This window comes from Psammomys obesus, unplaced genomic scaffold (assembly GCF_907164565.1).
Source record: "Psammomys obesus unplaced genomic scaffold, mPsaObe1.curated_primary_1811, whole genome shotgun sequence".
Classification (NCBI taxonomy): Eukaryota; Metazoa; Chordata; class Mammalia; order Rodentia; family Muridae; genus Psammomys; species Psammomys obesus.
In genome coordinates, this window is record NW_026592890.1 from 7,581,065 (window position 1) to 7,594,896 (window position 13,832).

At 44.7% G+C, this 13,832-nt stretch overlaps 1 protein-coding gene across 2 annotated transcripts in view; it reads right to left on the minus strand.

Annotated features, from left to right (window-relative positions):
- Positions 1–1,590: 1,590 nt before the first annotated feature.
- LOC129683451 (solute carrier family 22 member 2) overlaps positions 1,591–13,832 on the minus strand; it is a 32,482-nt gene continuing 20,240 nt past the window's right edge. Inside the window, exons 8-12 of one of the 2 annotated variants that reach the window (XM_055616198.1) lie at positions 13,703–13,811; positions 13,141–13,253; positions 9,239–9,338; positions 4,794–4,800; positions 1,591–2,043 (exon numbers count right to left, since the gene is read on the minus strand). In XM_055616198.1, coding sequence (XP_055472173.1) covers positions 1,879–2,043; positions 4,794–4,800; positions 9,239–9,338; positions 13,141–13,253; positions 13,703–13,811 — 494 coding nt within the window. In that variant the 3' untranslated portion in view covers positions 1,591–1,878. Of the gene's footprint in view, positions 2,050–4,793; positions 4,801–9,238; positions 9,339–13,140; positions 13,254–13,702; positions 13,812–13,832 lie in introns of both variants that reach the window. The other variant, XM_055616197.1, reaches the window with a different exon arrangement.

A 13,832-nucleotide genomic window follows, 5' to 3' on the forward strand; every position in this document is an offset into this window, starting at 1 on the left:
TCAGTTTCCCTCGTGTGCTTGGTAATGAAATCACCTGACCTGATGCCTTTCTATAAGTGAATCCTATATGTATGTAAAAATGAGTTTCGCTGTTATGACAATTTAAATAATTTAGCTGCATCCTGAATTCAAGAAAAGCCTTTCTCCTGTAAGTTTTTTTTTGTCATGTATTTTATCACAGCAGTAGAAATGAAACCAGAGCACATATGAGCACAGAATGCAAATATTACAAAACAAAAGATTTTATATAAAATCTTGCCTTGTCTTCTCCATGGGTCACCATGTAAGTGACCATTCCTAATTTCTACATTACTTGTCTAATACTTTTTCTTCCCTTCATGCTGACACTTTAACAGAGAACCTATTGGTCTTTCTCCGGCCTTATTTAACTGCTAATTGGTGATGCCATGGCTTATGTAAGCATTTTTCATATTTGTAAACAAGAGTTATTTCTTTTTTTTGCCATCACCATAAGCAACACGATAAATACTTCTGAAATGTCTCTCTGTACAGAATTTTGTTTATCTCAGATAACAGCAGATGTGGGACTATGAAACCAGTCACATACATTTGTGGTCTTGACAGACATTACCAAAATGTGTCCCTAAAAGAATGTACCATTGACTATTCTTGCAAGACATGTATGGACTGGATCATCCGTACCCAATATTACCAACATTGTTTTATCAATCTGATAAGTAAAAATGTCATTTCAGTTTTAATTTGTATTTATTCAAAATGAAGATGGGCATTGTGTAACTGGGCCATTTTTGTGCTATCGTTTCTGTGATGAAATGCCTTAGAGGTTACTTTATGTGCATGGGTATTGGCTTCCATGTTTGTCTATGCACAAACTGTGTGCCTGGTGCCCATGGAGGCCAGAAGGAGGCATCGGAGAGTTCCAGGGACTGGCGTTAAGAAATGGTTGTGTGTGCAGGATCAAACTCGGGTTTTTACAATATCAGCCAGTGTTCTTAAGCTCTGAGCTACCACCCAAGTCCCTTTGTATTTTTTTTAATAGTGTCTCTTATAATAGACTAGAAATTTACCAGGTAAGCTAGGCTGGCCGGCTGGTGAGCTCCAAGGACCTGCTTGTCTCTACCTCTCTCCCCAGCTGAGATGGTAGGAGCTCAGCAACCCCGCCCCCACCTTGCCCCTCTTTGGCCTGGGGATTAAGCTCAGGGCTTCATGCTTATAAGCCAGCATCTTTACTGACTAAGCATCTCTCAGCCTAGTAGTTGTCCCTTAAAAAAGTATGTACTATAGTACTTTGGTAAGATACTAATGCTATTTTTAAGACCCATTAAAATTTTGAGAAAAGTTTTACTAAAGTAGAAAATTGTCATGACTGACTCAGTAATGTCAGGAATGTTCCCCACTGCACTTTTACAGAAAGTACGCACTTGTGGTCATCTACTGTAAAGATAGGCAGGCTTGGTGATTGCTCAACTTGAATTCTCATTCTTTTGTTTGGGGTCCTTTTCAAGTGTGATCCACATAGCAAACAACATATTTGGAATTCCATCACACTTATGATACTAAAAGGCTTCGTTCGTTCCAAGTACCTGATGTACAATTTGAGTCTTTTATTTCTTAAAAAAAAATACACTTTTTTCTCTTAAGTTTATTGTTTGTCAAATTAAAGAAAAATTTTGGTTGTCCTGGCCCACAGCTCCCTTGTGTTTTTTTAGTGTGATTTCACAATGGAGAAAGAAACCAAATAAAGAAACGTAAATATAAAAAAACAAATCCAGTAAAGCAATGGTCGTTTGCTGGCACCACTGAGAGCAGAGTGAGGTGAAGACCCTTGCTGGTAGGTAGAGTCTGACACATCAGTGCAACGAGCTGTGCAAGCTACAGCTCCCTACTGACGGGAGTTCACAGGCAAGTACGGTTGGGTTGTATGGGTTTGGGGAGCAGGGAAGAAGCTCCGCCTCTGGTCTTGGAGCTAGCAAAGCCAGTTCCAGCAGAAACCACACTCTTTAGCTTAGCTGAAGGTTTGCTTTCTTGACTTGGAGGTAAATTCTCTTTTCTTTCATTTTTCTTGGCCTGCAATAGGAAAGCAAATTAGATTGGTGAGAAAGAATCTCACCAATGAAGAGCTGGAAAGGAGTATCAAGTGGGTGATAAATAAATGAAGCAAAACTTAAGTGTAGGCTTTGTCCAAGGTCACTCTTGAGATGTCTTCTGAGTGATGATTTTCATGAAGAAAATACTAGAGTTTGGTGAATAATTCACAGGAGAGGGCGTTCCTAAGTTCTCTGCCTGGTGTTTCTCCTTTCTTCATAATAGAGAATGTAGTTGAGGACTAAATATAACTTTATACTGGCTAAATATAATCATACATTGATTAGTTTTCACATAGAATTTAAGAGATTATTTTTGCAGTGTTTTTTTTCCAACTATTTGATGTTTGAAAGCTGTGATTAGGACATTGCTCAGTTGGTAAGTTTTCTTAGTATCTTCTCTATGAATTTGTAAATACTGCTGATAGTCTTTGGAGGAGGGCTGCTTTCCTTCCTCAGCTGCTTCCAGCTCTGCCCTTTGCACATGTTCCTGTTTGTACTGAATCAGGTGTGGGCTGCCCTAGCTCCCAACTTTTCCCTCCATTTCCTCTCAGGGTCTCAGTTTCTGGGCCTTTCCCATCTGAGATGCAGATAACAGAATGCCATGAAATCACCCAGCGGGGCTATAGGCCTTCCACACACCAGGCAGGGGGACAAGCAAATCTTCTGAGCTCCCAGAGTCTCCATGCCCAACCACAAAGCATAGTGACGATGACATCAATAGTGGTGGCAGCATGAACAGCTGAAGCAGTAGAGTGTCAGCAGCACCATGGGCAACAATAGTAGTAACAGAAGCAACAGTAAATGTGTTGATATCGGTGCCAACACTGATGATAACACCAGCAGCAATAGTAAAAACAACAGAAGGAGGAGTTGCAACAATAAAAGTAACAGCAACAGCTACAGTAACAGCAGCAACAACAGTAACTGTAGCAACAGGAACAGTAATAGCAGCAACAGGTACAGTAGCAACATCAACAGTAGCAACAGAAATAGCAGCAACAGCCACAGTAAGAGCAGAAACAGTTACTGTTATTATAGCAACAGTAACAGCAACAGTAATTGCAGCAAACACCATGGTAATAGCTACAATAGCAGCTGTAATAGCAGCAACAACAGCAACAGTTACAACAGTAGCAACAACAGTAACTGTAACAACAGGAACAGTGACAACAGCAAGAGCAACAATAAAAGCAGCAACAGCAACAACAGTAACAGTAACAATAATAGCAGAAACAACAGTTGTATCAGAAGCAGTGAAGCATCAACAGCAACAGTAAGAGCTACAACAGAAAAAGCTACAGCAACAATTTTAGCAGCAACTTCAACAGTGTGAACAGCAGCAACAACAGTAAGTGCCACAACAGCAACAGCAACAGTGACAGTAGCAACAGGAACAGCAGCAGCAGCAACCGTGGTAATTGCAGCAACAGCAACAGTAACAGCAGCAACAACAGTAACTGCAACAGCAGCACAATAAGAGCAACAATAGTAACAGTGACAGCAGCAACAGTAAGAGCAGCAACAACAGTAAATAGCAGCAACAGCAGCAGTGACCCCAGCAAAAGTGACAGTAAGAGCAGCAACAATAGTGACAGCATCAATGACAGCAGAAGAAACAACAGTAACAGCAACAACAGTAACAGTACCTGCAGCAACAATAGAAACTGTAGCAACAGCAACAGTAACAGTAGCAGAAGTTACAGCAGCATCAGCAATAGTAACAGCAACAAAAGCATCTGCAGCAACAACAGTAACTGCATCAATAGTAACAGCAATAGCAACAACAGGAACAGCAGAAAGAGCAACAGCATCAACAACAGTAACTGAAACAACCATCATAATAACAGACACAACAGCAACTGGCAACAACAGCACCAATAGCAACATTAACAGCAGCAACAACAGTAACTACACCAACAGTAACAGCAGCCACAGCAATGATGACAACAGCATCAACAGTAACTGCAGCAACCGCCACAGCAACTGTAATAGTAACAATAGTAATGGCAGCAACAATGACAATAGCAACAGTGACAATTGCAGCGACAACAGAAACTACAGTAACAGCAGCAACAAGAGTAACTTCAGCAACAGCAACTATAACAGGAACAATAGTAACTGCAGCAACAGCAACAGTAGCAGCAAAAGCAGCAACAGCAGCACCAAAAGCAGCACTAGCAGTGATAACATCAACAGTATTGGCAACAGTCTCAGCAGAAACAGCATGTTTTGCAGCAATGGCAACAAGACCAGTAACTGTTTCATCAGCCCCAGAAATAACAACAGCAGCAGCAGCAACAACAGTGACTTGGTTATAACAGGAGCAGAAGCAACAACAGTGATAACAACAGCAGCTGTGATGATAACATCAATGACAGCAGCAGCAGCAATAGTGGTAATAAGAGCACCAGCTGTACATCTACGCAATGGAATACTACTCAGCAATGAAAAACAAGGAAATCATGAAATTTGCAGGTAAATGGTGGGAACTGGAAAGGATCATCCTGAGTGAGCTGTCCCAGAAGCAGAAAGACACACATGGTATATACTCACTCATATGGACATATAACATAGGATAAACCTACTAAAATCTGTACACCTAAAGACACTAATCTAGAGGGAGGACTCTGGCTAAAATCCTCAATCCCCATCCTGAAAGGCAAAGAGGATGGACATCAGAAGAAGAAGAAGAAGAAAACAGGAAACAAGTTAGGAGCCTCCCACAGAGGGCCTCTGAAAGGCTCTGCCCTGCAGACTATCAAAGCAGATGTTGAGACTTATGGCCAAACTTTGGGCAGAGCGCAGGGAATCTTATGAAAGAAGGGGGAGATAGAAAGACCTGGAGGGGACAGGAGCTCCACAAGGAGAGCAACAGAAACAAAATATCTGGGCACAGGGGTCTTTTCTGAGACTGATACTCCAACCAAGGACCTTTCATGGAGATAACCTGGAACCCCTGCACAGATGGAGCCCATGGCAGTTCAGTATCCAAGTGGGTTCCATTGTAATAGGAACAGGGACTATCTCTGACATAAACTGATTAGCCTGCTCTTTGATCACCTCCCCCTGAGGGGGAGCAGCCTTACCAGGCCATAGAAGATGACAATGCAGCCACTCCTGATGAGACCTAACAGGCTAGGATCAGAAGGAAAATAAGACCTCCCCTACCAGTGGACTTGGGGAGGGGCATGCGTGGAGAAGGGGGAGGAAGGGAGGGGTTGGGAGGGGAGAAGAGAGGGAACTAGAGGGGGGATACAAAGTAAATAAAGTGTAATCAAAAATAAAATAAAATAAAAATGAAAAAAAAAGAGCACCAGCTGAATTAGCAACAGCAGCAGCAGTAACAATAATGGCAGCAACAGCATTATCGCCAATAACAGTAGCCACAGAAGAAGTAGCTGCTTTGGTATCAGTATCAATAATATCTGCAGCATCAACAGGAGCACCAATAGCAGATCAAGAGCAATAGCTGCATTAAAATGAGTCACAGTCACATTAACAGCATCCGTAGTAGCAGCAGCAACAACAGTAGCAGCAGCAAGAGCAAACTGCATTCGTACCAGCGACAACGTCCATCATCATCAACAGCAGCCAGCAACCACCATAACATCAGCAACAGCAGGACCAACAGCATCAGAAACAGCACAACAGTAGTTGCGGCAGCAGTGACATACGTCAGTTACAATAGCAACAGCAGCAATCAATCGTAATGGCGGCAGCTTCAGCAGTCACAACCGCAACAGTTGCAGTAGTGACAGCAGCAGCGGTATCGTCAATTACAGCGGCAACAATAACAGAGGCATTAATGCCAGCAACAACAATGGCAGCAACAATGGTATCAACAACAGCAGCATTAGCAACAGCAGCTGTGTCAACAGCCATGGGGGCCCCCAGCAAAACCAGCACTAACAGCAGCAATGACAAGTAGCACGATGTGAGAAACAGCCCCAGCAACATCAGCCTCCACAACAGAGGCAGCAAGAACAGCAGCAGGCGGGCTGAATGACAGACACTGCCTGAATGCCTTAACTGCATGCAAGTGTAGCTGCCGTGTCCTAGGTGTGAGCAACCTTCTCATAAGGGAGCCTATGGCCCTGGAACCTGGCCGGATAGCGACAAAGCTGTCTATCTCTGTGCCTGCGTTCTTTTCAGGTGTCGATGGGTTTAATGGTAAAGACCCATTTCGTAGGGCTGTTAGGAGCATTTGATGAGGGAGTGCATTGGAAAGCACTAGTTGAGGGACCTAGAAAAAAAATTTGCCCCATCTCCTCCTGCCCCATTTACGGAAAAGGAGGCAGGTTTAGGAGATGAAATGAAGTGCAGATGGTCAGACAGGCTGTGTTTGTAACTAGGTAGACTTAGAATCCTTGCTGGCAAAAAAGGGGCTCCGTCACAGCACTGTCCTCTATGTCTGAGACACACAGCAGAGCTGTGTTCACAGCACCAACTTCGTGGCCTGCCCTCCTGCTTGCGGACACTCTGCCCTTGCCCCTCTACGCAGGGAACACCGCGCTTAGAAAGGTGCCTTCACCTGGGGTTGGGCTTTAGCGCAGGCTCTTCAAATGCAAATAATCACAAGAACTAGACAGTAAGAGAAGTGGTCCTGGCCCAGGGCAATAGGAACGGTGGACTGTGGTGGCTTTAAAGAGTAGAGCTACCATCCAGCAGCTCCCACATATTACCAACAAGAGGAAATGCCTGTTCTAGGTTCCCATATCTGGTTTTGTTACAGATCCTGGAAGTTCAGCTTATGTGCCATTTCTCACTTCAGAAGAGATCATGTGGTCAGAAAAAGAACTCAGTGTCCCATGTTGGTGGTTGATCCAGTGCAATGTTAATTGTTAATTATTGACCCCCTTCAAGATCTGGCTACCCCCAGATGAGCACATTCTCACATACACCAAGTGATGCTGTGTAACTTTGCCTTCCAAATTATCCCTTCCTGCCTGCAGCCTGGACTAGACAGAAGAGAGGTAGGCAGAGCCAAGATTCATGGTCTTTTTTTTGGGGGGGGGTCACAGAAGGATCACGGAAGAGAGAGGTGCAGGAGAGAAAGGAGGGGGGAAAAGGAGCATGTCGCCATGGGTCAGCATGAACCAGAAGCATGTGGCTGAGAGTAGCTTGCTCTGAGGACTGGCCGGATGGAGCAGAAGTAGCCCAGTTGGAATATGTGCAAGTAATTATGGGGGTTTTGCCTGGGGGGCAAATAAGAGAGCTTATGGGGTTAACACCTGCTCAGTCCTAGTGTTCTAAGGCATATTAAAAATCCAGCAGGTTTCTGTGTCTTTTATTTATGTAATAGAGGGTTAAGGAATAACTGCCGATAAATTAACATGTTTATTAATAATAATATTAATAATCATATGAATCAATATAAATTATTCATAATCTTTCTACAGTCCCATGACTGCCTGTGTGTGACAATCGGCCCAGCTGAGGCCTGTGTTCTCAAGTGTGGTTCAAGGATACTGGGTTTCAGCGGCATGCCACCTGAGTATCAGGTGTGTTCCACACTGAACAGATAGAAGCTTTCTGTCTTTATCAAGCTGACGACGCTTGCTTTTATGCCCAAAGAAATCCCTTTGCATAAGCTTCTCTTCAGCATGTCTGAGCTGTCAGCCTCACTGCTCTTGTACTGGGTCATGGTCAAGTGAAAAGAAGGTTGTGTGAACATGAGCACAGTGACCCCTTGGCAGTCCAACAGGGAACTGAGGTGTCCGCAAAGAGCCTGCCTACAAGGGTGGGTAGCTTATACAGTGTGGACACACCAGGCGAAGGAAAGAGATAAATATGCACCTTTTTATCATGGCACACAGAGAGCGAGCAACATAAAATCATATGCAGATATGAATTTCTCCTTCTTGAAATTTCCATTGAATATTTTCAAACTGCAATGGAAGCTAAGGGAGCACAGGTTATTGAAAGAATGGAAATAAAAACCACAGATAAGGAAAACTACTTGAATAGAGCTACTCTTATTTTATTTTCAATATTGTTTTATAGTTGCATGTCTATGTATTTATGCTATATTTACCCAAATGGAAGATAAACACTTTTCTATGCTTTGTTTTCTTTCCAATAACAATGCATTTTGAGAACTTTTCTTATCAGTGGATATAGAGCTGTTTCATGCTTTTTAGTGGCTGTACTGTGCTGTGCTGTATGGCATGTAATAATTTATTCAGCTGGATTGTCAACTGAAGGGCATTTATGTTACTTCTAACCTCTTGTCACATTGAAAGATCCTTTAATGGTTAGTCCTCCCCACACATTTCTCACATGTCAATTTCAAGAGGAGGCGACTGGGTAAAAAGACACGATCATCGTGTCTCTATGGTTGGGCTGACCACCATGAAGGGTTCAGCGCGTCATCCGCAGCCATGTGGGGGCTGCTGGGTCCAGCACATTCTTCTCCAGTACAGCGTGTTCCAGGGGTAGTCTCATCTCTGATGACCCGGAGGAATGCTGGTGCTGGGTCAGTCCACATTTTTCTGGTTATGAGGGATGTGGGACTAACTTTCATGGACGTGTGAGCTAGTTGCCTTTGCTTTCTGCTGAGTCAGCGCTCCCAGCTCCTTCCCGTCCCCTGCTCTTGGGCAGACATTCTCACGGTCTGTTTTTGGTTTTTCAAGACAGGGTTCCTCCATATAGCCCTGGCTTGTTCCAGAACTCACTCTGTAGACCAGTTTGGCCTAGAACTCACAGAGATCCCCTTGCCTGCCTCTGTCTGCTGAGTGCTGGGCTAAAGGCATGTGCTGCCACCACCTGGCCCTCAGGGTTTTGCTCAGGAAGCCAGCCCTTTATATACTACTAAACTCTCTTTTTGGGTTTACCAGTGACGACAATGGTTCAGTTCAGTTTTGGGTTTTTGAGAATGCAGACAGACTATTCTTTCTCCTATAGGCTCCTGGAATTTTTTTTTTTTTTTGTATTTTTATTTTTTCTCACATTTAGAGAGACCTTCCCTATTATGAAGGTATGAATTATTACCAATCCTTCTATGGCATTTTCACTAATTTCTTGTCTCTTTTTTGATGTTTAATGCTCTGATGTAGTTTGCCTTGATCCCATGATATGACATATGGATTCAGCCTACTCTTTCTGCCCAGTTGGATCCAGAAGTGTCTCTAAACGTCTGTGGAGTTCATTCAGGGAGCCCAAGGTCTTACCTGTGCATGTTCTCGGTGTCCTCAATGGTCTCAGGCAGAGCTTTCCCTTTGGTCTCGGGTAGCAGCAGCACAAGTGCTCCGGCAACAAGACCAACCACACCTGAGACACATAGCAGAGCCACATCAAGCTCCAGAAAGGCAAGGCGGCCTCTATAATCAGGGCTCCCCTTGTTTCCCTTTCTCTTTTGAGGGCAATGTTTTCCCATTCTTATTTATAGACTCCTTTGCCACCTTTCAACACCCTATTTTCCGTCATAAATAATGTACCCAATGCCAAACACTACAACTCCTTTTAGGGGAATGAAATACTTAACATTTTGAGTCAAAGTTATTCTAGGCTATGGGACATTGCCACAGTGTTAAGAAAATTCAGAGTTAAAAAATAACTCTGAAAAAAAAAAAAAAAAAAACAACCCTAACCATGTGAAGAACATAGCTCTGCCAATATAAAGTATTTAGCATTGGGAGCAAGTCAGAAGCTTGGACCATTGCTAGCAAACAGGGCTGGGAAGAAATCTCAGTGGGGTCGAGGCACTTTGCTGAGCTTGATGATGGGAGTTCAATCCCCAGGACCCACCCACATGGTTGGAGGAGAGACCTCTACATTGCTGCACGGCATGTGTGCGAACGCACACGCACTCACGCATACCACGAATGAATAGAATGAAGTCCTTTTAATAAAAGGCAGTGCATTTGGTGTTACTGTGTATGTAATACCATCACAAAGCATCATGAAGCCATTCAGTTCAAGTACAGATGCTCAGAGCCATGAGGATGGCAGCACTCAGCTGTAACTTGGGAGACTAAGGTGGGAGAATTGTGAATTCAAGGGTAGTATGACTTATATAATGAGGCTCTGTCTCTGTGCCATTTAATTTTAAAAAGTTAAACATTTTCTTTTATGTATGCGATTGTTTTGCCTGCATGGGTCTCTGTGTACCATGTGGTACAGCGTTGCTGAGCCCAGAAGAAGGCATTGGATCCTCTGGATAGTTGTTAGTTGCTATGTTGCAAGGGCATCCAGTGACCCTAACCACTAAACAGTCACTCAGCCCCTTGGTTAGTTTTTATTATAAACTTGGCGTAACCTAGAGTCACTTGGGAAGCAGGAATCTCATTTGAGTAATTGCCCAGATCAGATTGGCCTGTGGCCACCTCTGCAAGAGATTTTCTTGATTGGTGATTGATGTAGGAGGCCCCAGTCCACTGTGAGCAGCACCATTCCTAAGCAGGTGGGCCTGAGAAAGCCAGAGAGTGAGTCAGGAAGCAGGGCTCCTCTATGGTTCCTGTCTCTGAGTTCCTGCCTTGAATTCCCTCAGTGATGGACTGTGACCTGGAAGTGTAAGCCAAATAAGCCTTTTCCTCTTCTAAGCTGCTTTTGGTCAGAGGGGTTTTGTTGTCGTTTTTTTTAAATTTTATTGCAAGTAACAGAAAGGAATCTAGAACAGTCTTAAAAGCTGTTAGTGGTAGAGAGCTTGCTTAGCATGTGTGAGGCCCTAGATTCAAACCCCAGTGCAGAAAAGTAATGCAGGCCGAACTCAGGGGTGGAACGGCCACTTAGTTTCTCTTGTTCTCTTTTAGTCTCTAGTTTTCAGTAACAACCACATTAATATTTTTTGCTTTTTTATTAATATTGGAGATACATAACTTTAAGAGGCGTGCTTTGGTTTTGTTTCTCTGTAACAAATGGGAAATGGGGTGCCAGTTCTTCATTAGTTTGGGGTTTCAAAGAACTTCATGCTGGACTTCATAAAACAGCAGAAATGGACCCACGGGACATTGAGCTCAAGCACTACCTCAGTACGGAGTACCTGGGTCCGATTCTGACTTTTGGCTGCTTGGTCTGAGGACCTGGGGAGTCCTGAGATTGTTCCAACTTTCTGCTCTTTGTCACATGACATAATCTACCTCATAGGCTTGTTCTGAGGTGAAGAAATGCTTGTCAAGTCCTTAGGATAAGTCCCCACTCAGGCTATGAACTATAGACACGGCTGAGAATAATTAACTTTTCTGAACCTCCCAGGATGATCTGTACTGTAATGAGTAGCAAATGCAAGCAGGACCCAGCTACTTCAGCTGACTCAGAGGCTCTTCCCCTTACAGGCTTACACCACGTAGCCGTGTCATCTTGACATAGCCTAGAATCAAGCAAGAGACCCTCAGTGAGCCTCTGACACCCTTGTCTTCATCGGGTTGGCCTGTGGGCGTGTCTATGGGGAGTTGTCTTATCTGATGTGGGAAGACCCCGCCCACTGTTGGTGGTCTCATTCCCTAAGCAGGGGGTTCTCAGTTGAATAGGAGTTGAAAATTCATGTGAGCATAAGCAAGCAAGCAAGCAAGCGATCGTGCTTGCACTAATCTCTGCTCCTGACTGTGGATGTGATGCCACTAGCTGCTTGAAGTTACCATTTTGACTCTCAAACAGTGTGGATTATGACCTGGAATTGTATGCTAGGACAAACCCCTTTCTTCCCCATATTGCATTTTTGTCAGGGTGTCTTGTCACAGCAACAGAAATGAAACTGGGCAGGAGCCCAGATCCTCCTGCACCTAATTCCTCAAGTGCTGGGTTCGCAGAAGTGACCTACCATGTCTCTCTAGCTCTGAGCGTCTGAAGAGGGGAAGGTCCAGCGAATGGCAGAACACACAAGCTTAGCATTTTATACACGGCAGGATCAGCCCTGCTAAACCAGGATATTGTTACCCACTTTTCCTGTGCTCGGCATCTGCTTTCTCCTGCTGTTGTAGATGGCTCTGGGCATGTGCCCATGCTAAACAAATGCTGTGCCACCGTCCTCCAGTGCACTCTTAGCCAGTATTTTTAGGCTTCTCAGATTAAACAGCTCATTTCAGAGGGGGGTGGGAGGGAGAAGTTAGGTTAAAGTGGGCAAAGGAAGATGACAAAACCCTCTCAGAAGTGACCTTGGGACTGTCTTTGACTTTGCTATCATCTTTGAAATACAGCTCTGGCTTTTGTGTCCTCCAGGGGAAGGTGAGATTGGGCAAGGGACCACACCACTTCATACATGCCTCAACTCCTCTTAGACCTGCTAAAAAGTGGTGGTTACAGAAACTGGAGCCCCTATTTGCTGCCAGAAATGTCCTGCTAAGCCCTCAGCTGACACCGCCTACCAAGGATCAGGAGCCTCTAACTCCTACCTGGAGAGAAGGGGTTGGGTATGATAGGTACTTTCTGAGGAAGCAGGGGGGCTCTGGAACAGACTCCTCAGCCGATACTTGGGAGTCAGAGATCGGAGGCACGTGCCTCCAGTCAGCAGGCCGCATAACTGTGATTATCTCAGGGTAAAGCGCCCGTGTGCTATCTACACTGGCCATCTTGCTTGTGTGATGGAACGTGGTGAATTCTCCGGGTCTGTTTTGATGGAGAGTTGTAGCAACAGCTTGAAATTTTCCTTGGCAGGTCTTCAGGCATGGAAAACTTCCCTCTCACAAAACCCTCGAGAACAAGGCAACAGAAGGAAGAAGCCAGCACAAGTGGAGGGGGCAGTGTGTAGCTCCACGAGAGCAGTGGTGCGTGCCTTTGGCAGGGAGTCCAGGGGAAAGGTCGGTGTGGTGAGTCCTGGGAAAGGGGTAGCTTTAATTAAGTCTAAAAGGCTCTCTGAGTGGATCTGAAAGTAGACTGACATGGTGCACCAAGGCTCCACAGTTACCCTGAGCAGGTACATGTGAGCTTGGGTCCGTATCTAGCCATCCCTGTGGTTGCGTGTAGGCTGGAGAGGGAGTTGTGTTCGGGGAAACGTCTTTTCTTCTCATCTTGCCTTTAATTTTGTGCTTCTAAAGCATTAGTCTCATAGCCTAGTGTTAGTACTGACTTGGGAGCATTAAAATAATACTGACAGTATTGCTGATCACTAGCAATTAAGCCTCTGGGGATCTCTCACCAAATACCACCAGCGGGAACTCCAGCCAGATGTCGGTGAGACGGTAGACCAGGAAAGGTGTGATGATGCCGCCAATGTCACACATGGAGGAGCAGACGAGGACGCCGAGATTCCTGAGTCACAGAGAACCAGTTTAAGTCTTTGACTTCTTACAGCAGTTACATGCCTATATAATCACTTTCCCCAAACTGCTAAATGTCTGAGACCCAGTGATTCTGTGCAGAAATGAGGTGCGGACATGATCTTGTCTGTGGTCTGTTGTTTTGTTTTGTTTTTGTTGTTTGTTTGCTATAAGCCTTGAGGCTGGACGGAGAGTGATGCTCACTTTTCTTTCCATCACATGACTACCCATGCCATGTCTGTGGTTTCCATAGAGCCATTCAGCTGCTCTGGTCACTCTCTACATTGTGGTCTAGCTCCTGAGTCTTGTGGCTTCTAGGCAATGTTCAGTCTGTAAGCCCGAGTGTGGGCTGTCGGCTACTGTCTTTGAACACCCACCTAGCTCCTCACTGTGCTTTGAGAAGTAAGGCTCTCTAGTGCAAAGCCAAGTATTTGCCCTCACCTGATGTACGTGGGGTAGAGCTCAGTGTTGACCAGGCAGACCATCTCATAGGCCATGGTGATGCCCATTCTGCCCAAGCACGCGATGGTAATTTTCAGCCAGTGTAGATCTGCGGGGGGGGGGGGGGGGG